The 26,180-nt window shown below is 41.1% G+C and overlaps 1 protein-coding gene across 1 annotated transcript; it reads right to left on the bottom strand.

Moving 5' to 3' along the window:
- Positions 1–1,108: 1,108 nt before the first annotated feature.
- Positions 1,109–9,894, bottom strand: atad1a (ATPase family AAA domain containing 1a; the record flags this gene model as incomplete). The annotated part of the gene is made up of 9 exons (XM_080500064.1): positions 1,109–4,251; positions 6,145–6,320; positions 6,547–6,597; positions 6,809–6,898; positions 6,986–7,092; positions 8,540–8,740; positions 9,302–9,422; positions 9,523–9,621; positions 9,721–9,894. The coding sequence occupies 9 exons, from the start codon at positions 9,892–9,894 to the stop codon at positions 4,122–4,124; spliced, it is 1,149 nt and encodes a 382-aa protein (XP_080356190.1). The 3' UTR covers positions 1,109–4,121.
- Between the last annotated feature and the right edge of the window lie 16,286 nt (positions 9,895–26,180).

A 26,180-nucleotide genomic window follows, 5' to 3' on the forward strand; every position in this document is an offset into this window, starting at 1 on the left:
AGGTAATACTGATCCCGTGCAAATAGGGCAGAACTTTATACAGTCATGTATTTCTCATTTCCCCACGAATTTTCAAAAACCCCAGGTTTCCTAAAAAAAATTAATCTATCTTTTCTGGACATTACGTTGAACATTATATGCTCATATGTGGACTAGCAATAGGGGCTCGTTGACAGAGGACAAGTCACCAGTCCATCACAGGACAAACCCAGAGATAGACAACCACACACACTTACATTCACAACCTCGGGACAATTTAGAATTAAACCGGAGAATGATAGTGCAATCCCTCCGGAGATTCATATTTTTTCCCACAACATTAGAACACATGGCATCAGTGTCGCTGCTTCCTTCCCAGATCTCAACCACTGTCGCTGGTTTTAATTTGTCCAGGGAGTCCTGTCCATTTGATAAATTGAGATTGTGCTCCTCGTACACAGGTGCGCCTAGAAAAGATCAATCAATGGCGATTTTTTTGTTACCTTTATCATTTTGCCAGCATAATCTCAGACCCTCCAATTGTATCATCTCTAGGAACTCCATTAAACATGGATGCCACCCTCGCGTCCTTTGCCTTGAAGATCCTCAACTTTGTTTGGAGTGTCCACACGTCATCAGTCTTATCAATATCAATATACTGTAAACAAAAACAAGTCCAATTTAAAACACAATCTTAGGTGAAAAATGGTAAGAAGTCAAGCATTTTTTCCTTATTTATACGATGCATGCATGATCATTGCATGATTTATTGTTTATGCTGCTGTTACAATTTCCTGCACATGATGAATAAAGTATATCAACTATTCACCTAAAATAAATAAAATAAATCGAGTCAACATGGGACAAAGTGTGTGAGAGGGTGGGCGTAATGCAGTTGGAGCTCAGCGAGGAAGACGGCAGGATTCATCCCGACAGGATTTAATGAATCCTCCAACTTGATTCCTTTCAGGTTTGGATGGCTTTTGTTTGAGATCTTCACATTAATGAGGTGGATTACATTTATCACAGTGAACGAAAGCGACACAGACAATCAGCTGGTTGGACAAAATCAGATTTTTTTTCATGGCAATTTAATAAATGCACACTTTACAGTACATGTAACATTTTTCACATTCAGCAGGTACACGTGTTGGACTTTAGAAATAAAAGAAATGCGCGGGCACCGTGTATTGAAAGAAGGGGAATAATAAAAATGGAGCCAGACAGATGATATTGCACTGAGGGGAAAAAAGCGTTTTGTTGGTACCTTTTGCCAAGAAATGACCTGCAAAGCAACAGAGACACAATTATTGGTTCACATGGCAACGTTTTGACCTTTAACTATCACCTGAGGTGTTCTAATGAAGAGGAACAGACGTCTACATATCACTGGATAAACCAATAAGGGGGAGCCAGTATGCAGGTTTCTGGGTTTCATTGTCTCACCATTATGTTATAAAGGCGCTCTAAATGAAATCAGTCAGTGACACGTGCCTGAGCAACAGGACAGTGAGGCTGCAGCGCCACCACGTGGTCACGGCTGAGTTCAGACTGTGTGGGATCTGTGACTGCACGCTCCGACTGCAGGTACACAATGTGGCTTTTTAGAAACTCAAAATACAGCAGGGGCGGGAGTAAAGCTTGTCAAGCGACTGACGGCTGGCTGGATGCGTTCAAAGCCGTGCAATCAGAGCAAAACACAAAGTAGCTGACTGACACAGAAAGTTCTGATGTGTTGCAACGCCTGTCAGCTTTTGATTGATGCGCAGAAAAAAAGACATAAAAAGTTCCTTATAAAAAAAACTCCAGATAATAATAACAGCATGATAAATATGACATTAAATATTGTTCAGGAAGAATCTCCCATTGTTTAGCAGGATGGTGAACTGAAGCTGCAGTCAACTTTTTGCTTACAGTCCACGTGCAAAACCACAAACAGTGAAGTGAGTGAGCAGAAATGCCATTTCTGCTTTCTTTTCTTTTAAACAGCAGCATCATCATCATCATCATCATCATCATCATCAATGCAGTAATAGTATGTGTTATTGCAGCTCCGGGCTCATTCCACCACACGTGTATCTTCATTTGAATTAGGCTCAAGTGGAAAACTTCTTTACTGACAACTGAATTATTATTATTTGCATTGAGACATATTACTGACCTCTTAAACTCAATGCCAAGTTATACTGTGATAATTTGTGTAATATGATGTCCAACCCTTTACACAATCTCGTCAAAAATCACAACAGTTTCAGACATTTCCATCTGAATAACATTTCTTCTGATATTGGCAAACAAAACCAAAGGTCGTAGCGGAGTCACTCTGCTTGTCAGGCGCATTCAGAGGCTTTGCTTTGACGTTTGTGAACATGAACATTTGATGTTATGTTATTTCAAAAGAAACATTGTGAATTAATGCTCCCTAGGAGGCAAACTCATCCTCTGCCTTTTCTACAAAAGCAAAGACACAAATAAATAATAATGAGTGTATTAAAAAAAACAAAAAACAAAAACAACACAGTCCAAACAGAATGAATACGTCAAACATAAGAAAAACAAATGCCACTTCAATCCAAGCAGGTTGGAGGGAAGAAAGCAAAGTGTGTGAAGTGGAAGTCGAGGTGATTTGTAACATTCAAATTTGACATTTAAACAGAACAATACATACACAGTAACCAATTTGTATATTGTATAATTAAACCCCGAATCTGAAGCGGCGACTCTTTGCTGCAGAATTGTTTAAACGAGATGTCATGGAGTCATTTGCAAAACAACATTTGCTGTAAACCTGCCGTGTGACTTGCAGAATACTGAAAAGCACCTGTGCTGTTTTTCTACCGTTCTCTTTTGCAGCACAGATGATTCAGTGTCTCCTTCTCGTCATTCCACACAACTACACCGACCCAAGGATGAGATGTGTGGAAGCCTTGGGGAGGTGAAATGAAACACCCAAACCGCCTCCAGTGCAGGACTTCAAGGTGCAACCCTGAGCACTCAGGGTCAAGAGAAATACCCCGGTTTGGCCCCGGGGGGGCGACATTGGCACGAGTTTGGATCAAGAATCCTTCAGGATTAGATTAAAAAAAACAAAACACCAACAACCAAGATTTTGATCTTGACAGATTGATTGAAATGTTTGATTTTTGAGATCCCAATAAACATAAATGTAACTTTGCTTGTCTGCTCAACAATCCACCATGAATAAACTGATGTCAGTCAAATGACAGAGGAAACAAAACGGCTAAAACCGACAGACAAAAGGCCAAACGATCAACCAGGGCATGGAGATGATCTACAGCACGGGGTGTCAAACACATTTTAGCTGAGGGGCTGCATGCAGCCTGATATCACACCGAGAGGCCCGGACCAGCCAAATAGTTCCATCATAACCTTTAAATTGTTTGTTTTTTTTAAGTTTTATATTGTAGTGTAACGTATGTGTGATGAAAACATAAATATTTTAGCAAAACCAAACAATTCCGACTGAAAATGACTACAATTTCAACATAAATCCATTATAATGAAAACCTTCTGGTGTAACAATCAAGTGAACACCCCCCTGGGCGGATTGCAGCCTCTGGCAGGCAGGTTTTGGGCCACGGGCCTGATGTTTGACACCCCTGATCGACAATGTCGTCCAGGAATGACCAGAGGAAACGATGCGGATAAAGATTACACCGGAGGACCTGAAGGACGGCAAAGAGGAGGTTGAAAACAAGCGACTGACCAGAACATGAAGAGGTAAAAACAAAGAATCTCCACGGCTCCACTTAGGTTTTTTTTTTTTTGCTGAAGTGGAATACGAAGAGCTTATTGGAAATTTTAAATGTTCAGGATAATTACTCTCTACATCCATCCGCACAAACTTACAGTGCCCTTTATTAAAACCTCTCCAGTGTCCAGAGAACAGAACATATTTCAATACAGTGGAAGTGTGCACACGAGGTGGAGCTGTGTCGAATGTGAGCATGCAAAGAAAAAAAACAAAAAACAAAAAAAACCAAACAACTCCCACCTGGATAAATAAAGTTCAAAATGACTGCGGCTTCTCCAACTGCACGACGCCAAAGTCTGTGCTTGGTGAGCTGGAACAACATTGTGGATAAACAGAAAGAAAGAAAGAAACGCTCGGTGCCTGGTGTTCAGTCCAGAGGGACCTCGGCGACGCCGGGCGCCATGAAGACCGTGGCTCGCTTCGACTCCTTCATCTTGTCCAGACCGAAGAGGAGGTCCAGCTGGGTGACGGGCCGCAGCCGCTCTTCATCCACCGGGCTGCAGGCAAAAGACACAGCAGGTCAGGAGTGGAGGGACTTCAACCTGCGTTGATTTATACATATTATACAACAAAAACCCAAATGCTGTACTCACGGGTAAAGACACAATGTTTAATATTAATTTGTATTAATATCAAATAATTGTATAAATATGGTGCCTGTGTAAAATAATATTTTGTAATGTCATTAAAAGACATTCATACAGAAGCTGAAGGTGTCTGTGATACAGTCTGTTCACTTTACCACAGTCTGATTCTTAACAAGGTCAGGAGAGCTGGAAAAATCCAGAGGGGAAATTTTAATCCGATTATTCCTGCAGCTTGAAGGCAGACACAAGGAGGAAGTGCTGGAAAATCTCTCAGTACATGTTGTGTAGATTAGAGGCCTTCTAAAACGACAAATACCAACCAAGGACATAACAACCCTGAAATATCACTCATTATATTATTATCATCAAGTACATTTTATTAAAGGAGCCTGCATTTAACACTTTCTGCTCTTTCCACACCAAAGTATCTTTAAAATAAAAGGCACTTTGACCAAAGCACAAAGGTGAACGTGACACCTGCACTCATTTGGGTTTGGCAGGTCTACATTTACAAAAACTGTTAAAACGCCTCCAACTTCTTCAATTAACTTTGCAAGACAATCTTCAAGGTTGCACCGTCACTCCTACACTCTTTTTAAAAATCGGCTTCTTTACTTCACGCTCCTTGTCCACGATCGCAGCCGTGTAGATGAAACACAGATATACTGGATATTCATACAGCAGTGATTTACCCAAAACCTTATATACACTCTATATACTTAAAAGACTTGTACGTAACACAATATGTCCACTGCAGTATCAAAGTGATTTCCATAATCAGTCCTATTGAGCCACAAAGCTTAAATTGCACATATTTCATCACTTTCTCAGCCCTTTTCCAAGTACTTTCATGTGTTCATGTCCACGTGGAGGATGGCTGCCATGAAAGGTGCTCACACACCGTTGAGATAAAATGGGGGCGGGAACATGGGCAGAGTCTTGCTGAGCACTTTGGAATCAAACTCTGCCTCAGAGTGGCCGTGCTCAGGATTGGGATTACAGGTCGACCTGCTCTGCTCCTCCACCGCAGCCAGAAAACATTACGGCACATGTGCTATGAATTAATCTCCCTATTATGTATTCAAATCGATTTAGTTTAATTTAAATATTTATGACTTTATGACTCCCGATACACACACACACACACATGGTGTTCACGCTTGTGTTTATTTCAGTCATCCCTCTCATTTGTGGAAAGACTCATTACATTGATTACCGAGAGCTAATCTCAGGCTGCGTGTCTGTGGAGAGCCTTCAGCGATCGCTTCTCCCTCCTAAACACTCATTTTAAACGCTCAACTGCAGCGCTGTATCACGAATGAGCTATTTTCACTAAAGAGTTCTGAAAGTAAAAACTACTTCTTCATCTTCTTTCGGCGATGCAGCCTTGCTGCAACGGGGATTGCAATAGTCGCTTAGCAACAGCCCAAGAATGGGTCAGATATTTTTATAAAACCTTTTTTATGAGCCTTTCATACCTGTTTATTCATGTTTGTTTGTTTTTTTTTTAAATCAACAATCCTGCATTTTGTATTGTGCCTAAAGTTTAATGTTGAGAATTACCTTCAAAATGATTTGATTAGTATCGTGACTGGTGTTCCTATTCACGTGCTCATTTCTATTGCCGTCATTAAAGACACAGCTGAGTGAAACGCGACGTATCGACACACACACGTTTTTCCAAATCGACGGCGTTTTTAAAACGCCCGCCGGCGTCGGATCACGAGCAGCAGTGGAACAAACCAGAGCCCGGGTCGACACGAGGACTCTCAGATCTGGTGGGTGTTTGCATGTGAGTCATACTTCTCCTCCTCCTCCGGGTCGTCCCGGAGCTGCTGAGCGATCTGCCTCATCTGCTCCTTGCGGACGTAGTCGCGGACCCGGTACATGGCCGCGTCACGGCAGAGCTCCCGGAGGTCACTCCCGGAGTAGCCCTCCGTCTTCTCGGCAATCTCCTTTAGATTGATGGCGTTGCTCAGCTGTGTGGAAGAGCCGGACAAGCGACGTGAGCCGATTTGATAGAATTATGCCCGTCACAAGTCTTTAAGCCGCATTGGATGCCGCCAGTCGAGCGCCAAGCGTTCAGGGGCGATCGCACTTGTTTCAACGTGATTTGGCAGAGAAAACACCGGAGTGACATATTTAGAGAACAAATGAACACAATAATTAATTTAAAGGGTGAAGAAGAAGAAAAGGCACTCTTACGTTTTCACTGGCTAAAATCAGCCTCAAGATATCTTGTCTTTGCCGTGTGCTCTGCAAAGCAAAAGAAAAGTAGGATCAAACGTCTCATTATGAAGGCGACAAGTAAATAACCCTCAACACTTCACCTGCCAATTATTATTGAAGAGTAGTGAATTATTGTATTTTCAACAGAATCAAATTTCTTCATATGTTTAGAAAATGGAAATAGAAGTGAAGATTCCTCAGATACACGATGCTCTGTGAATCTTCAGGAGAGTCTTACTGGCAGGCCAACATGAAAAGTGGTGGGCATCCTGCGCAGAATGGCTGGATCCACGTCCTGCGGCCTGTTGGTAGCTCCCATCACCATCACCTGCAATCAACAGCATCGACATGGAAACACAATATTGCAACATGCATTGATGCGCCACAGGCTGAGGCGGAGCTCTGGTTCGGTCACCTGGGTGGTGGAGGAGGTGTCCAGGCCGTCCCACAGACTCATGAACTGGGCCTTCATCATGGCTGTGGCCTCGTGGTCCAGACTGGAGCGATTCCTCAGGAATGAATCTGACACATGTGAGACGAACACGCATGAAGACAACACGACGCTTCGACTCACCCAGACAGACGGATACCTCACGACCCACAAACAAGAATTTGAGTCTAAATGGTGTCTGGAAATTCTCAGCAGGTGTGAATGTGAGAGTGTGTGACGGTCTGTCTCTTTGTGTCGGCCCTGTGATGGATCGGTGACCTTTCCAGGGTGGACTCTGCCTTTGTCTATTGTTAGTTGGGTTTGGCTTCACACACCCCCCCCCACCCCCCTTGAAGCTGATGCTTGACAAGACTATATCCAAGAGCGTAATTCACTTCACCTATAACTTGTCATAAAGTCTGATTAGCATATGGAGACTGATCGATCCCGAGAGAAATTGGAGAAAAACAGACGATCCTTACGCTTGAAAACGGCTCTGAGGTTCATCACATTGAGTATTAAAGACATGCAGTGCCTGATTTCAAACAGCTGGCATTACTGTCCGATCACCGAGTGAGTAAAACCAAGTATGAACTAGTTCATCATCAACACTGTGGACAAAAAAATGTCAATCTCAATGTATCTAGTTGTGGAAGAAAAACTATAAAGCGTTAAAGGAACATGGTTGAATGACCAAATGAAACGATGTCAGGTTAAAGTAAGATTCTATATATTCAAGTCGAGGATCGTGTTCCATATTTGAATGTCAATCTTAGCAGAACATGCAAGTATTAAGCACTCAGATGGTTTAAGGAAAAATCTCTGGAGCAGCAGAGACCCTCTGATGAAGTGATGATGACAGCAGCATCATTTCATTTCACACACATTTCTCCTTTAAATCCATTATTATCTCATGAAATTCACTCTTTTACTGATGATTGCCATATTTCCGATATTTTATGGAATTTATATTTCGTATATTTTCTTATTTTAGTTTTTCAAAATTGAGCGCCACCCTGACTCCATGACATGGACTATTCTCACTATTTAACGGTTAATGCTTTTTTTAAGAATCACATTTAATGGTGGACAATAAAGACCAATTCTTTCCTTTGCAATGTAAATTATATCCAACATATTTTCAAACACGGCTGCTCTTTGGTTGATTTTATTCAAAAATGAGGAAACATTGCAAACAAAATACCAAAGTATGGTTTACACTTCCTACTCTGATTTCATTCATTAAATGTTGGCAGTTTCTTCTTTTAAAAATACATCAGCCAAAGCAGTCAAAAGCATGAAATTCAAAATTTACATGAACATGAAACAAGCACATTTAATAGTGTTCACTCCAATTATTTTATTTGTTATTTGGTGCAGATAAAAGTTTAGTCCATTAACAGAAGGTCAGAACTTGGTGAATGCGTTTTTCATTTCATGGGGATCTCCATACTTGAGCGAAAGCACATGAGAAACACAATATCGAAGAAACATTTTGAGAAGAAGCACTTTTCATGTGTCCGGGTTGCAAAAACTCACCGATCTCGTCGATGAAGATGATGCAGGGCTGGAGTTTGACTGCGAGTGAGAAGACCGCCGCCGTCAGCTTCTGTGACTCTCCGTACCACATGTCTGTCAGCGTGGAGGCCTGGAGGTTGATGAACTTGCACCCCGAGGCTTTGGCTGTTGCCTTGGCGATCAGGGTCTTCCCACATCCCGGAGGGCCAAACAACAAAACTCCTGCAGGGACAGAAGAATGTGACTCACTGATTCTTTCAATACACTTCGGATCCTTAATAACACTTTTCTTGTTTTGGAGCCTTTGTGATTCATAAGCAACTCACTCTGAACCAATTACATCCCAGAGGTATAATTTTTAAAGGATGCACGGTAGAAATAAAGCATTAAGTCGCAAAAACCAAAGCAGCTTGTTTAGAGGATAAATCATCTTGAAGCTTTTAATGAAGCTTTGTGCCAAAAAGTAAGAGAGAGAAAAAAAACCTTCCTTTAACGACAGCGTTTCTTTAAGTGCTCGTCCATTGTCACGCTGCCAAATGGATAAATCTCGTCAGACAGACTTTTTGGAACATTACTCAATGGACTAAATGGTTTTTGAACAATATTCATGAATAGAATGACTAAACGGAAATACAGCCAGAGCTGTAGCTTTTGATAGCTGTAATTTGTCACTCATTAGTCTTCAAATCTGCGTTTTGATATCTACTCATTTGTCATCAAACTATGGGCCGGCGCTACTCATTATTCAACTTAACATTCCTCCATCTTCTGTGACTGCGTTACCTTTAGGAGGCTGAAAAAGCTTGGATCCAGCCAACAGGTGTCTTTTCTGAAAAGGCAGGATGACTGTGTCTTGAAGCTCATTAATAACCTCGTCCAGACCTGCTATATCTCTCCAGGTTACCTATGAAACAAATAAAAAAAAAAAAAAAAAATTAGAGACACGATAGAAGACACACAAAGATATTGATCATTTCAGTGCCATATAATGAAGTTGCTGTTACCTTCATGGTTTTTGGATCAACTAAATGAGATGCGATGTTCATCTCATATTCTGTTAGTTTGACGCCCTCAACACCAATCCTCTTCATCAGCAGCTCTGCCTGAAGTGTGAAGAACAGGCGAGAATGACGTGTAAAAAATGCTGTCTGATGAGCACTGGCAGCAGAGAAACTCCCCCAACAGGCTGATGTTCAGCGTACTCTTTTCTTGGCTTGGCTTTTCTGTTTGGAGGTAGGGTCCATTGCGTCCACCACCCATTTGATGCTGTAGTAGGTGGCTGCACCGAATATGGTCAACCTCACCAACATGCCGACCACCTCGTTCCTGGATAACGGCCGTAACAGGGCCTCTCTGGGAAGATCTTTGAGCAACATCTCTGCTGGTTGGTGTCAGTCCATTGGCTGGTTGAGGAGGGAATGAAACTGAGGCAAGAAGAAAGTTTGTTATAACTCAGACTGGAGGTCTCTGTGTTGTGATTGCTTAATGCAACAACCCGAATTAGCTGGGATTGGCTCCAGTGCCCCGATGACCCAACAGGATGAAGCCCTATAGAAGATGGATGGACAATCTGAGGTTACTTTGCACTTTGTAATGCTTTTTGTCCAGTGACAGAGAATAAAAATCTGAAGCAACAAATGTATGATTACAGCAATTGATCAGAGATTTGTGCCATTATACACAATAATTATGGAAGGTTGAACACTTAATTTTAATTTAATGAATTTCTCTAATTAATAAGTAATTTATTACTCCCTTATGATGTAGGTGAAGGAGAAAAGGAAAACAGGAGCTCAAAATAGGTGAAAGAAGAAAGAAGAACAGCTAATCGGTGGAAGAACAAACACTAAAGATGCTGATCGGGATCATTTGAAATGTTATTTCCACAAATACGAGATTAAATCAGGTCCAGCCTCTGGCTTCAACACAAACACTACGTTGCTGAATCAGAAAGAGCTGTAATTTGTTCAAATGGCCAGAAACTACATCTGATAAATTCGCAGCTTAGCATTACAGACTAGCCTCAAGCTAACCCACATCCGACAGAAAAGCATCAAATTGTCGCTACAACGTCGCACACTTTTAGTATCACACACGTAAGGCCGTTTAAACTGTATTCCATGCGGCGGCGGACTGGGATATATGACAGTTTAAAGAGGAAAAGGACAGAAATTTAGCGACACTTACTGATACAGATGCATCAAAATGCATACAGGGAGTGCAGCGTACAAAGTTACTCGAGTGGAAACAAAGAACACTGGACAACCGTTCCGGGGAGAGATGTTCCGGTTTGCAGTCTGCCACTGGATGGCAGAGCTTCCACACAAATAATAAACTCATCAGCACCATGGACAGAACCTGCACATCAACAGTCAGGCCTAAACATCATCCATCCATCCATCCATCCATCCATCCATCCATCCATCCATCCATCCATCCACCCATGCATCCATCGTTGTAGGAAACCAGAGTATCTGGAGGAAACTCGTACACACTCAGGGAGAACATGCAAACTGTCCACTATTAATCTTTCACGAATGCATCGAGTCTGACATGGACTTGTCACATCTGTAACATATCATTTAAAATAAGTTACCATTTGTATGATTTACAAGTGAATACAACTAGTCAAGTAAAAAGAAAGGGACATTAATTTAAGTTCACTAAAGAAAGACTGAATGAAGTAAAACATATAAAACAGTGGTGTAATACACACAGACTGGCTGAAGGAACGACCTGGCCTTTCGTAAAAAAAAAAAAAAAAGGGAGAAAAAGATGCTACTCAGAAGACACTGAAACAGACATCAGTGCAATAGTTCAGTACAAAGCTCCCTTCCAGAAGCAGTAGGGAGGCCTGACTACCTTATTGTAAACAAAATGTCATCAAGGTTATACAATGCGAGTGAGTTTGCTTCTGCCAACAACCATTAGTCTGCCGTGAAACACATCGGCAGAAAAGGCTTCAAATTACACTTCTTTACATTTTGTTTTCAAGAAATGTCAGGTTGTCAATATTTTCAGACATAAATGCATTAAAATCCTAAAAAAAACAACAACATAGTTGTCATTGACTATATGCTTTTATCCCCAAACTTCAAAGGTTTTCATGTATTTACTGCTCCATCTCCACTGAGATGAACGTGGGCTGTATGCATTCCCTGAGCCTGGATGAGCTCGACACAGCTGATGTAAAGAGATCTTGATCTGCCTTCTTAATGCTGTGTAAAGTTTTTCAGCACTTATCTAACCCTTTTATTATTCAACGCCCACAGTGAGGCTTCAGATTGGGTTCGTATTTATTTTGCGGCTTGACAATGACCTCAAACATACAGTTAATGCCACTGTGTTCGTCTCCGAGCTCTTTTCAGTGTGAAGAAGAGCAGAGAGTCCGGGAAGTGATTGCATGACCTCAGCAGAGCTTCTTTCACCATCAAATCAGTCTGGAATTACATGAAGAGACAGAAGGAAATGAGCCTCCCTCCATCCTCCGAAGATCTGTGGTTATTTTTTCCCAAGAAATTTGAAACAACCTCCCTATCAAGTTTGTTCAAAAAAGAAGTGTGCACGCGTCGAGTGCGCCTTGAATTGTTCGTGTTGTTTTGACGACGAAGGGTGGCCGCACCATATATTGATTTTTCTTTTTGTACTTTGCACTTTGGCAACTGACAAAAACAAACACCAAACACTTCTTTTCATTGCAGCTTTGCAATAGTTTCTCACCTTACTTAAAACACTTTCCTGCGTCTGTAATTACATTTGCATCTTAAGGGAATCCAGTTGTTGTAAGAAATGTGCAAGAAATGGCAACTAGTACTGCAAAGAAAGGCAAGAATTAAGATTGTTGAATATTTATCAAATTTAAAACAAATATACAAGCAGCTTGTTGACAAAAATCCCTTTATTTTGAATTGCAGCCTTCATATTTTTAAGGCTTCATTTAGATCAAAAACATGTAGAGCAATAAAAAAAATGATGTAAATTCCTCTCGTTGATCTGTTAAATGAAAGAAAGAAATACAATTTTTACATCTTTTGGAGCTGAACTCTCTGGAAGAGCTGTATGTGAAATTGTCAAAAATACTCTGACGAGACACCAAACCGGTAAGCATGTCCTGGGGTAGACAACATGCAAATGTATTCCAGTCTTGAGATATAACTCAAATCTGAAGCCATAATCTGTGTTTGGTTCCCACTCCTTTCCAGCGCTGTCTGATAATGGATAATTCGGTCTTCTTATAACTGCAGACTCAGAGATAAGGCTGTAACAAATGGCTTCTCCCACAAGCAATTCATCACACGAGGGCCAAAGGAATCGCTAATTGTCACAGATTGTGAGCTAAATCTGAAGATGTTGCTTTCAGTCGGATCTGCCTTGGTCTTTGTCTGAGGTTTGCACCAATGTGGCGAGCATGACAAGTGAGGCGAGCGTGAAACAACTACGCCTGTTCTCCATCACGTTATGATTTAATGAGTACCTGGGCACTCCTGTTTCTATTTCCCTCTGAGGTCAAAGTAAACGGCTGACGTTTTGAGTGTAACATTCCCCTTCCAGTCCATAGAAAACCAAATACCATCCGGCCCAGTTCACCTCACTTCTCTGTGAGCACAATTAACTTGATTTATCAACGTTGCACTTGAAGATAAGAGTCCCTTCTTCACAGTTTTATATTTATTTTTCTTCTGTGCCCATGTGTTGCATGAAAAACCTCCACAGTCCACTCCTCAAAACCACCTCCCCCCTTTGTTATCCAATTAGTTGTCCAAACTGGATACGGGACTTTGTCCTGCACATTTACGGCAAGAAGCAGCCACTGAAGTTAAGTCCACTCTTGTTGTGGAAAATGGCACACGGGCCGCAGTAGCACACACCTTTTGGCTGTGAAAATACATCATAAAAAGCTTTAATCCCCCTGTACTGCAGCAGAGAGTCCCAGGAGATAGCAGCCTGACGGGGCCATTTTGATGGGTCTGGGCATGAAAGCACAGGCTTGTGTATCTGTAAAGTGCAGGCGGGGCTCCACATTCCCACAGCGCCTCGCACCTTGCCCATACAACCACTCTCGTCTGGGTGGGAGCACAAAAAAAAAAAAAAACCCTACACATCCAGCTTACTGTCAACCTCTACTATTCTAAAGCTGCAATAAAACTCTTTGCTTCCACACGCCAAAGCTGGACTCTCGTGAGAAAGCTGGCTGGCAACTGATTGTATTTCCAGCAACGAATGAAAATCCTTGTTAAATGCTCCAGTTTTGTCATTATGCTTTTTTCATACTATGGGTTATAATTTGGCTTTTGTGTGTGTAATTACTGGACAATGGCAACGGGAGATCTACCTTTTAACTGCACAAGCTAAAACTGTTTAACACTTAAGTAAATGCTGTTCACAAATAACAGTTAATTACCCTTTCAGTCTCCAAGGAAGAGATATTACCTCTCGCAGGACAGGATAAAGAATCATGTGGGGGTGGATTATTTATATGCCTGTTTTCCAGAAGAAGCAGAGGCATTTAGCTTTGAAAACACCAAGTGCAGAGACTAAAGCTGCTCACCTCAGGATACTCACCCGTTTCTCTAGTATTTCTCTCTTTTGACACTTTAAAAAACACACAGCTCTTGTGTTTTCATGCCTTCTGGGGACAGTCCATTGGCTCGCACACTGATTTTGCACTGCTTATTTATTGGGTCAAGGTAAGAGCATATTTACTTTGATATGCTTTTATTATTGCTGCTTATAAGGGCCGGGCGTCTTGTATCCTCAAGCTGGTGCATGCACAGAATGGATTGTAATGTCGGTGTGAGGTAAGTGTGTGGAGCACGCCCATCCATCCATCCATCCATCCATCCATCCTTGACATAGCTCCATTTGGACGATGAAGTAAAGAATACTTGGGAAAAAAAATACAGCTCGAACAGACTACAACTCCCTGCAGCACTGAAACATTTTAATACAGTGCGACTTCATAATATATATCATAAATATTTGTGTAAAAGTTCTCGATCAAATCAATAAAGGAAAAAAAGCATGAAAACGATTCTCAGTTAATAGAGGCATCCAACCGTCGTAGTTTCCCTTCAGCTGGTGTTGAGCTGGCTCTTGGTGTGCTCCTTTTGGCTCGGTTTAGCTGCCAACTGTTCAGGGATGTTGCATAAATGATTCATGTCTGTTATATGACAAATAAGCCTATCATTGTCTCTTGGCCCAGATGAAAAGACAGAGGGATGAGCAGACAAGAGATCCGTGAACAAACTAATGTCTGGGTGAGACTCAACTCAATACTGCTCAACAAAGGGATTTCACATGATGCCGAGGCTTCCTCAGGCATCCGGCATGCCTTTGTTCACGCTGCCAAGGTAAGTCGCGCACGTCGACAACACACCAACGCTGCCAGGGAAAGATGATTACAGCTGTAGCGCCATATTGACAACTTTCTTCATTTTCCTCAATTCTGCAGGTTGGAGCGTGGTTGTTGAGGCCCAGATGACATGGTAAAAAAAAAAAAAAGGAAAAAAAGGTGATAAAACAAAGCTTGATAATTTGTTTTCTCCTTCTCTTCCATCACCCGTGACAGGTGAAAAGACGATGCACGGTTCCCAACGGCAAATCAGCCATTGCATATAGATTAGAGTTCACAGTTCTTGAAGAGGAATCGCTTTGTTTGGGTGGGAATTTATCGTGAATCAGACATGATCTGCCCTGAAAATATTCTACACACATAAGTATTTTTCTCCTGTTTGCTTTGTAGGTTTTGACAGCCGGCTGATAATGATGGCAGCTCGAGATCGGCAGTATTTTGCGTCAGCAGTCAGCATCTGTGAGGTCGACAGTGGGAACCCAATTATCGACTGAAACTAAAGATTACACTGTTAACTATAATAACTGTGACAAGTGGAAGAACACAATTCATGACTGACTTGCATAATAAAACATATCATTATATTAACAGAAGTGAAAGAATCAAGCATAATGTCCCACAAGAGACGGCTCTGGCTTCCCGGTGACAGTGTCGCAACTATGAGCTGCTGCTTTGGTGAGGCAAGGTTTATTTAAATATCACTATTCACAAGGCAATACAAGGCATTTAATGAGAACTTAGAAATGCTAGAAAATCAAATGTTAATTGAACATTAATGCTGCTTCCTACATCATAAAAAGCAAAAGTTAGAAGTGAATTAAAGTGTTATAAGTTTTTGAGAATAGATGTTTGGATTTCCATACATTGATCGAAGATCTGTCCATCTGTCTGTCTGTGTGTGTGTCTGTCTGTCCGTCTGTCTGTCTGTGTGTCTGTATAATAGTTATTAAAAGATCAGTTCATCCATAATTAGTTATTTAAACCCATTTGAAGTAGTGATCATTGTGTGTTGATGGATTCAACGGCTAATTTACACTCAACTAGAATCTGACAATTGTGATAAATGTGTGTTATTGATCTTTTACACAGTGTGACCTTGGATGCAACTGAGGATATTAAATGCCATACAAAGGATGAATCCATCAATGTATCTTTTATACCTGCTTTATTCCAACTATACAGTGACTGGAACATATTCTAGCTGACATCCACCTCAGGCCATGAAATTAACATATGGGCAATTCAGGATCATCAATTAATTTAGAGACCTGTATTTTAACATTGACTTGACTGTGAACTAATGGATATGACATAATTAAGATTTACTTCAAAGGCACTTGAAATTAAAAGTGTTTTTTCCCTTTGACCAGGATATCTCTGATTCTGTGGCTTCTGTCTCTGTAGACAAGGCCAACAGACTCAGCCGCTCCCAGATCTCAGGCCTCCAGCTTCACACATCCACCGCGGTTGTGTCTTCATCACTTGCATGAAAAGTTGGATCTGATGCCGTAATGTCCATCTGGCACGGAGCATCCTGAACCGAGGGGACGAAGTTGAAGCGAGCAGCTCCAGTTCCTGCAGGTAGATTCTAATAAGAGTAGCCGCAGGGATGTCAGAATGGGGAGGGGGGGGTGGGGGTGTTGTTCTCAGCGCGAGCATGCGTGAGAAAGACGGCGGGCTAAAGAGCACCGGAATGGCAGAGCCACTCTGACAAGGAGGACGTTTAAGTTCAGAGCGTGTGAGACTTGTCCCATCGAGTGAAAACAATTGGCCGGCACCAGCTCCAATTCATCATAGTGACAGTACTTGGCCACATGGAAATGAATGAATAAATAAAGGAGAATGCATTCAGTGTGCAGATAAAGAGAGGCCTGCTGGGCAGATGCTGTCAGACAGGACTGTCAGTATGTATACTATTCAGCCCTTGTTCACAAAATGACGTCCCCGAAGACTGAAGCTCTCTCTTTTTCCCACACGATACATTACATACAAATGATGTGCGGTGGTAAAAACAAAATTATATCTCCACAGTCCCACCCTTTCCCCTCCCTTCGACTGAAAGCGTTGCCCCGTTCTGGCTGCTGTCGTGACTGTTGGCCGTCTTCAGCAGACGAAAAACGGCTGACCTCGGAAAACCCAACCATCCGTATCCTTTTCCTGACTTTGACTGTGAAAAGTATTGGTATGCACCCCATGTGGATACAGCAAAGTATGCTTCACCCCTCACTACCCTGCTGTTGAGCTATGACCTGCCACATATTCATTATTGATCATCGCTTTCTGTTGCAGCCCAGTTGCTGTGGTTACCGGTAGGCTTGTGTGCTGCCATGTGCAATTCACAAGAAATAAGAAGGTCTTTGACAATGAAGCAGTGGGGCTAAGGTTGGACTGTAGACACTTTGGGGTCGTCTCACGGGAATCTGCATCTCCTTTATATTCAGGATGAAGAAAGTTGAGGAACGCACGGGGGATAATTTCTGTGATCCAACCACGCTTCATATGGCAAATGGACTGTGATTTCACTTTTAATTCATAATGAGAAGAAGGGAACCACAATGGGATTATGGTTGGCTATCTTGTGTCACAACAAAAAGACTTTCTGTACAGTTTGCATGTTCTCCATGTACCTTCACTGGCCTCTCCAACCTATCTATAAATGTGTTTGTTATTGTCTCTATATTAACTGCTCTGCTAATTTTAGCTCAGACTGACTCAACCTCCTGCAGCTCCTCGATAAAGTGGGTTTGGATGATAAATGGATGGAGCGTAAGAAAAAGAAAAAAGCAGAGAAAGTCACACTGAAAGGCAAAAGTGGGGTGAATATGAGGCGACCAATTTAGCTTTGCAGAGTCAGTGTTAAGGACACAGTAAGAACCAAGATCACTTGAGCATATTGTGATCTCTAATGTCCTTTTATAAACACCGTCCATGAAGTCTGTGTTAAACATACTCAATAAATTTGTGTTTACTTCTGCAGCATAAAACTAAAGCACGTACTAAAGTTTATCACTGTGTTCTTACAAACCCTGATTTAAACCTGAATCTTTCTGGTGTCAGTATAGATTTAAAGACCTCAGTTGAATTTCTTACTATGCAGGAATTATTTACTACAGCTGTGGTGTGCATGCACAAAGCCATTTTCAAAAAAGTTATATTTTCAGTGACTTTGAGCGCCACTGTAAACAGTCTCCCTAAAGCAGGGGTGTTCAACCTCGGTCCAAGGTTTAGCTCCTCCCAGTTGCAACACACCTGGTTGCATTGAAGGGCTTTTTATTGGGCTTTTTCACAACCTTAGCGATGACATCATCATTAGATTCAGGTCTGCAGGGGGAGAACTAAAACATGCAGGACAGCGGCCCTCCAGGACTGAGTTTGGACACCCCTGCCCCTCCGTGTTAACGGAGCCTCACACTAGCACTCTTTCAGAGATCTGTAGGGATCTCTTAACATTTACTATATCAACTATTTCGGATTTTTATTTAATTATTATATATAATAATGAAAAGGATTGAGTCACCCTGGCTCTTCTACAAACATATCCAGTAGGTTAGGGGCTTGCATTGTTCTGTCCAAAAGCAAAGGACACATATTCCCATAAGTTCCAGAATTCTGTAAATAAAAGTCATAATGAGGTTCTCCAACAATGTCAAAGTATCTATTAAAATCCAAGCTGTGGGTGCAAGAGACCTGAAAACATCCATCCTCACTCAAAGCCACTTGAAATTCATGACTTACTTCGACGTTTTTACGGGAGATCTCAAATCAATCCATCATCACATGGACGCAACACCACTGAACATCAACTTCTTTTTTTCCAGTGTGTGGACAAAAGGCTGTTATTTTCCTTATGAGCTGGGATCCCTCATCCATGGCATATCGTTCCGAGAGTGACACCTTCATCATAAATTACATATAGGGAAGCGGGCTGGCACCCATCTTCAGCCCGAGGTGAGCAGTGGGTGGCGCAGGGCTCTCACTTTGCTTTGATGCACAGGGGGACCTTATTGATTAACAGCCATGTTCCTTTTGAATCAGTCTCCATCACCCAGCGGCCATTTTCTCCGTCGTAATTCGTTTGGGAAGACGGATGTGCGGCGATAGCTGGCCGCATGGAGAGAGCCTATCTGTGGCTCTGCAGAGGCTCCATCAGGAGATGGAGCATTGTTTCCATCAACACCAGGATTGGCTAATGGGAGGAGGCAGATCACTGTCACTGTCTGCAGCCCCCCCTCCACCCGCCCCACCCCTTCATCGTCATCCGTCCTCAGTGCACCCCTCCTGGGAATCCAGGGACAACATTTACTTTGGCTGATTAAAGCTCTTGTCAAACGGGGCCCGGTCCAGGCTTGACAGCTCCAGCGACAGGTGATATGTGGTTTTGTTTACATCTGTAACAAATAACCAAATATTGTAGGCATACGTATTTGTAGAAAACCTTTTCAAGCCCGATTTTCCCGTTCTCGTGCAGCATAAAGGAAATGCCAGGTACTGGTGGTTCAATGTCCATTTTTGAATCATTGCATCAAGTGTTCCAAGGCAGAGCTGAAATAATAGAACATCCGTGTGTCAGTCAAAGTCTAAAGATAATGAATATCTTTCCATACATCTTCATCTTTGTTTTGACAGGATATTACCTGTGAAAGCCATATTTGCACTCTTTCCCAAACCTCCTTCAAGACTTGGTATATTTATCCTCAAATACAATCTAAGTTGTGATTGTTCCTGGATAAACCGGAGTTTCTGGACGGAGGCTGTGTGTTGAGCGGATCTCACTCAGCTGGTGTCAGCCAGATTTATTTTTCCTCCCAGCGCTGGAGCTCGGTCAGCGCTCGACTCCGCCTGAACCCCCCGGCGCTCTCGCCAATCTATCAAGTCCATCGGTGTTTCATGCAGCCTGGGGGACAGTGGTTGGCAGCCAGATTGAGCTCACTCTTCCTCTTCCTCGTCTTCCTCTTGCCAGCGCGCCGTCTCCCTATGTGAGCCGCAGAGACCTGCAGGGTCTTGCCGGCTGTCTGGATTTTTTCCTCTTCGGCTGGATTGCAGGATGTTGTTTTTGCAGAAATGTTCAACACTCTTAAATCTCTCTGGGAGAGTACGAGCCAAACTACACTGCCTGCAATGCTGTCAAAATTTAAAGAAGGGCTGTGGAGGGTGAAGGGTGGTGAAAACAATTATAGTATGGTGTACCTGCTGAGTATCTGACATCCTGATGTAACAGATGAGCTGTTTGAGCATATTAAAGTTTGCGTCTTTGCTTATTTCAGCAATAACACAACAATGAAACGGTTGATCAAGTAGACAGCCGTATAGCCTGTAGTAATACTTTGAGTGTCCAGAGGGTGTCAACTTAAAATATAAAGCAATCTGAGTTTTTGTTGAGGTACAATAAAAAAAATCAGCTGTTGTGCAAAGTTTAGGATGACATTTGAGCCATAATTTGCTCTCTTAAAAACAACGTCTCAGGCAAGGATTTACAGCGGCAGCCATTTATATATCACCCTTTAAAGAAGCCTATAACCAACAGTAACTGATGCACTTTATAGGGCCATAAAGGCGCCTATGAATGCTGTGATATACAACTGTAGCCTCTTGCCTTAAAGAATGTTATTGCTAAAATCAGGGAAGAGCCAACTACATCTGTAATATAGAATGTGTATTTTGTTCAGGTTTTTTTTATTCATTTATTCCTTCTCCCACTGTCAAAAAAATACATGTGAGTTTAATTGGTGGCCTTAAATAGTGGGTAGTTATTTTCTATTAGTTTTTTTTTGTTTGTTTTGTTTTTTCAACACTTCAGTGGTCAGCAAAATGTTCCAAGCCTGCAAGTTCACAGCCTGCTCGGCCTGAAAAGATAAAAAATCTCTGTCATATCGTATCCCTGCAGAAATAAAGCGGGCCGGCCATCACTTGCAAACCTCCATCCTATAAAACATTATTTAGCTCGATATACAATAAAAGGATTTAATAATGAAATATGTGGCAGCAGATATATTCTTTTAAAAAGCGTCAACCCTACTTTTTATTAGGCGGTTCTCAAAAGAGACGTCTGCATGAGGGCTGAGGTCATGTTTCCCTTGCAGGGTGGAGAAAAAACCCTTCCACTGCTTGTGATCCTTGGCCGACTCTGGAGCTTTAAAGAAACACATTTACACAGACTGTGATTACACTCTCAAAAGGTCACCACAGTGAAAAGTGCTTATAATTATCTACCAAGTTTAAAATCAGTAAGAGGTGGATTAAGGCTGTTTTATGAGGTCCCGGCTCTCTCGCTCTTCTTTTCTTGTTGCCTAGTGACTGAGTTATTGAGGTAACACTGACCTTTTCCACTGTCATGCCAAAACATGTTTTCCTGACTCCTCGGAGTAATTTAAGAAATTTCTATATTTGCACAGGAATCCAAGAATCGCATTGCTTGGAGTTGTTTCACATGCAGTTTTAAGCTTATTTGCTCTGTTGCTACAATGAAGATTAATGCAGACGATTCAGTTTGTTAATCACCATAAACCACACATGCTTATCAGTCCATAAGGAAGCCTCCAAAAAAAAACCTGAAGATACAAGACTAACAAGTTTCACGTTGCAAAGTAGCGAAGGAGCACATCGAAAAAAGAAAAAAAGAAAAACAGAATTAATGAACTCAAGCAGTCGAGCAGCTGAATAAATTCACACAGATGCTATTTGGGAGCAGCATTTGAATTACAAGGTTGCCCAAGGCTACTTCACTAGACTTACCTTCGCTGGCCTGGGGCACATGTTCAAGCCGAGACCCCCAGGGAACCTATTAAACAATCTTTTAATTTAAGCAAAATATTACAGAAATGCTGAGATTTTACACACTACTTGCGTTATTATACAGCATATATAGCATATTGCATGAATAGTATTTATTTTAAATAATGGTGCTTTCTCCTGCTAACATTGTTAATACGACCTTATCACTTCTTTTCATCTTGAGGAGGACGATTCAAGAGTTGCATTTAAAGTATAAAAGCAGCTGTCCAGTGATAAACAGTGAAGCTGCAATACCTGAATCAATAATCAATCAATAATTGTTACTGCGAAGATGTCCTTCAATAAGCAAATATTTCAATGGAAATAAAGTCCAACAAATGCATTACCTCCCCACCAATCCCACAATGCTTTCTATTTGAGTGGGATTTTCTAGATGTAATTAATGGTCTTGAAGTTATAGATATGAAAAGTCTGCATACCAAATCCGGTCAGTGGCAACAGGTTTTGAGTTGAAGAGATTTCTGATAATTTCACCATGCATCATTTATTCATTCATTGACAGACTTCACCTAGGCCACTGCTGGATGTAGGCCTTCTCTAAGATTCCCCATGTTTTTCTGTCTTGACCTGTCCTTCCCCAGGTGGTACCCATCACAGCATTTAGTTCAGTTTCCACTTCTGCTGTTTGATGCACACTGTGATGTCTTTCATGTTGATTTGCTCTCTGATCCACTGCTTGGTGTTTCAGTCTTTCCAGGTTTTGCCAAGCAGGATTCTTTCCATGGTCCGACGTGTTTTCTGCAGTTTCTGATGTAAGGCTTTTGTTTGGTTCCAGGTTTCACAGCCATAGATTATCGTGGGTGTAATACAAGCATCAAGAGCTTTTCTTTTGAGACTTTTCTTTTGTCACTCACAAGTATGACGTAGATGTCTAAAGTATTCTCCAGCTATGACAATTCTATTGCTGTCCCAGTCTAAGTTCCTGAATATGCCTTCCAAACATGCTTCTTTCTCTTTGATATGATGCTCTTTGAACCAAATTGCAAAAAAAAAATGGTTTACACACATATACTACTTGTTTACACCAGACAAGGGGTTGCTGCACTGCATCCAGTGAAACCTTCAGGAACCCCGTATTTTCAAGTTCCCTTCCTTTTTATTTGTTACACTTCATTTTAGGTCCGAACAAGGAAAACCTAAGAGGGTTTCCCACTGCCTTTTAGTTCTTGTGGCAAGGTTAGATGAAGTCTTTGGTGCTTGTAGCTTCATATGAAATATACTCACACACAGTCACTTTCATGTTCACTCTGATAAAGTAAAGCTGCGGTGTTCTTCAAAATTATAATAACACTAATGGATCAGTGCATCATTACATTCATTCCATTATAAGAGGCATTAAAGCTGCATAAGTATAGACCTAAATGGTTCTCTCCCGGAGTTATTTGTGATAAGCTCCCATCCTTCCTTTGGCTAAAAGTAAATAACGGCATTCATCCTTCATAAGTACCTAAAGAAACAACTGCAACAAGTTCAGTGCTCTGCCTGCACAACTGTAGCAAGACGTTGTTGTGCGTTACAGTCTTTTCCTGAGCGGAAGCAGAATGACTTGAAAATATAGAAAAGTACAAGTAAACATGGAATTCATAATGGAATTCATGTCACAAATACAGGATATTATTGTCTCAGATTGTAGAAAACATTACGGTCTGAATATGATTGTAAGAAGGTAATTTCATTTCTGGATCACTTAGTTTGTTAGTTAGTTGTTGGCTAGCTATATTCATGCACTGTAGTTTATTAGTTATTGTACATACATATAACATTTAATTTGTTTCAGTCCATTAATAGCAGGTAGTGTGCAGAATGAATTGGGAGTTATTCTGTAAAGGTAATATTTGAGATAAATGCTGGAAGTTATGTTTTGGAACTGAAACTTCAAGTAACTATAAAATAATTATAGTAAAGCAAATTGTTTGACATGCTATAATACGAAACCATGTTTTGTGAGAGCTGCAATATGTGCAGGATGTCTTTAAAGATTTACCATGATTTTTAGAATCCTAAACAAATACTGTTCACCGTCAATATATCCTGACTGCAGTCAAGAGGTCCATCGCTAAATGTGAAACTCCAGCCTTTTACAAAAGAAAATGAATACTTGAACATTGGCTTGGTTCTGATACATAGGAGTTTGCAGCTTAGCTTCACTCAGAAGAAATTCCTTTATGTCTTTTGTCTGGTCTGTTGGTGTTGTGGCATCGCAAAGAATAGGGGATAGATTTCACCCTCTCTCCCGATTAAAAAAAAAAAAAGGTAAAATCTTCCTGTAGCTGCTAGGCTATCCTGTTCCTCTTGAGATTACCACTCCACTTTTCACTGTAGCTGCAATCTGTAAATATCTGGAGGTATGATGCACGTCAGAAAAGCACTGTTGTGCATCCGAGGCTGTACATTCACGCTCCTATCACCAGAGTCAGGCGCTGATCTCGGTTTAATGGATCAGAGAGCTCAGATGGGACACAAGCTGAAAATGGCACAAGCGTTTCTCTCCTTGCCAAGTTATTTTCTAAACAGCGTCTTTCTCTCTCTCCTTTTATATATTCTCTTCATCCATCAAGGTTTTCCTTTTAGAGGCAAACACAGACTGGCAGAAGTGGACTTACAAATCTCCACAATTCAGTCTATCGCGAGGTAGCCTACTGCTCATGGACCGTACATGAGGACATTCAGAATAACAGAAAAAAGTTGGATTGTCACAGCGAAAGGCAGCTAATTATCCTAATAATGTTTAACCGCTCTGCTAAAAGCTTCCCTGCCAATTTAAGATAACAAACAATCACCGCATGCTGCATCGACTGGAACAACTCGATAGTGAAACTCCATTTTCAACTATTTCTGAGTCAGACTCCTGTTTCCTCTGCTCACAGGACTGAAAAACACAAAGTACTGCATGTGGGTTTCACTCTCCCTCACTATGGCTGGCTTTTTTTTTCTTTTTTAATTACATCAACATTTACATATAGCTCTGGGTATTTCTATCAATAATTATATGAAGCAATGCCGACAAAAGCTAAATGTTTAATTACTGTTTTTTAAATTTTAAGCCCTATGTGTTGTATTTTGCTGTTTTCCCAGACTACTCTAAACACTTTAAGACTTTTCTAAAGTTGCATTTAATGACACATTTTTATGGTAGCTCTGTTGCCTTTGTGATCGCTTTTTTCTTTCTTTTTAATTATACCAACCTATTTGTTGGAATGAACCATCTAATTGTATTGGTTAAAGCATTAAAGTGTATATGCCTGGGTGTATGCCTTAGCAATCTTTATTTCAAAAGTGTTTTATCCAAACTGTAATTAGCTGATTTCTTTGCATTAAATTTGCTACAGCTGAAATAAAACCTTTGTTTACCCCGATGAGTGTGACTTTTTTTTCATGTCTGAATGAAAAACAGAACAGTCTTTTTCAGCAAATTCACACAAAAACAAAACTTCAACCACGAGTAATTTACTTTATCTAAAGTGTTGTGTATCAGTCTCTGTTGTAACAAAAGAAACCAAGTAAATCATATTAAGAAATTTGAAAAAGCATGCAGCCCTGGCTTCTCTTATTTTATGGCAGATTTTTCCAATCTGTTCATCTCGTGTTTTATTTGCGTCACTCATGTTTATTTTAATTGGTTCCAATCAACACAATTCTTCAATCAACACTTCTCACCTCTGAATAATTGTGAGTACACAATCAACACTGATAAACACTGATGAATTAACACATAGTCACAATGTCACAGATTATTTTGCATCAAAATAATCTGGAGCCAGTTCTGCCTGATTTATTCTTTTTTTTTTTTCCTTGACTAAGGACCATTCCAGCGTTTTCAGTCTCACAAGACTAACCTGATGAGCTCATCTCGTCTCTGCGCTAATTAAACAGTGAGTGGGCTCTTTCCCTTCTCTGGCACTGACGATGCTTCATTCACGCCAACTGTATTTGACCTGCGACATGGAGTCAGAGAAAGAGGACAAACTGTGCAATGCTCTTTAATGACTGCTCTCTTTTCAACACCACCCAACGTCGCTTTCCTCCTCTCCTCTGTTCTTTCTTTCATCACCATTCAAGAGGCTGTTTGCTTTCAGCGTCTCAGTTGCTGCAGCTTACTGACAGATTATTGACTCCCTCTCATCAGCAGCACAATTAATGAATGTGTCTTTGCATATTTTATACACATATTCAAGCACAGTGAAAAAGAAGTTGGTGTTTTTGTTCCACAGCCAGAAGGTTCTTGGTTCAGGGGACTCTGGTTTCCTCACACACACACAAGAACGAGAATTTAAGACTAATTAGTGACTCTAAATTACTAGCAGGTGTAGCTGTAGGTGTGTTTTATTCTGATGGACTGTGACCTGTCCAAGGTCCATCTTCTATTTGTCCATCATTAACTGAGATCAACTCCACTGAGCTGTTACCTTCAGTTGGGTTATCAATATATAAATGGACGGAGAGACATTAAAACATCCATATTGCCTTCTTTTATATAAATGTTGGGATTATCATTTTTCCTACAAGCTGCTAAATATG

The sequence above is a fragment of the Blennius ocellaris genome (assembly GCF_963422515.1).
Source record: "Blennius ocellaris genome assembly, chromosome: 7".
In the NCBI taxonomy this organism is placed as follows: Eukaryota; Metazoa; Chordata; class Actinopteri; order Blenniiformes; family Blenniidae; genus Blennius; species Blennius ocellaris.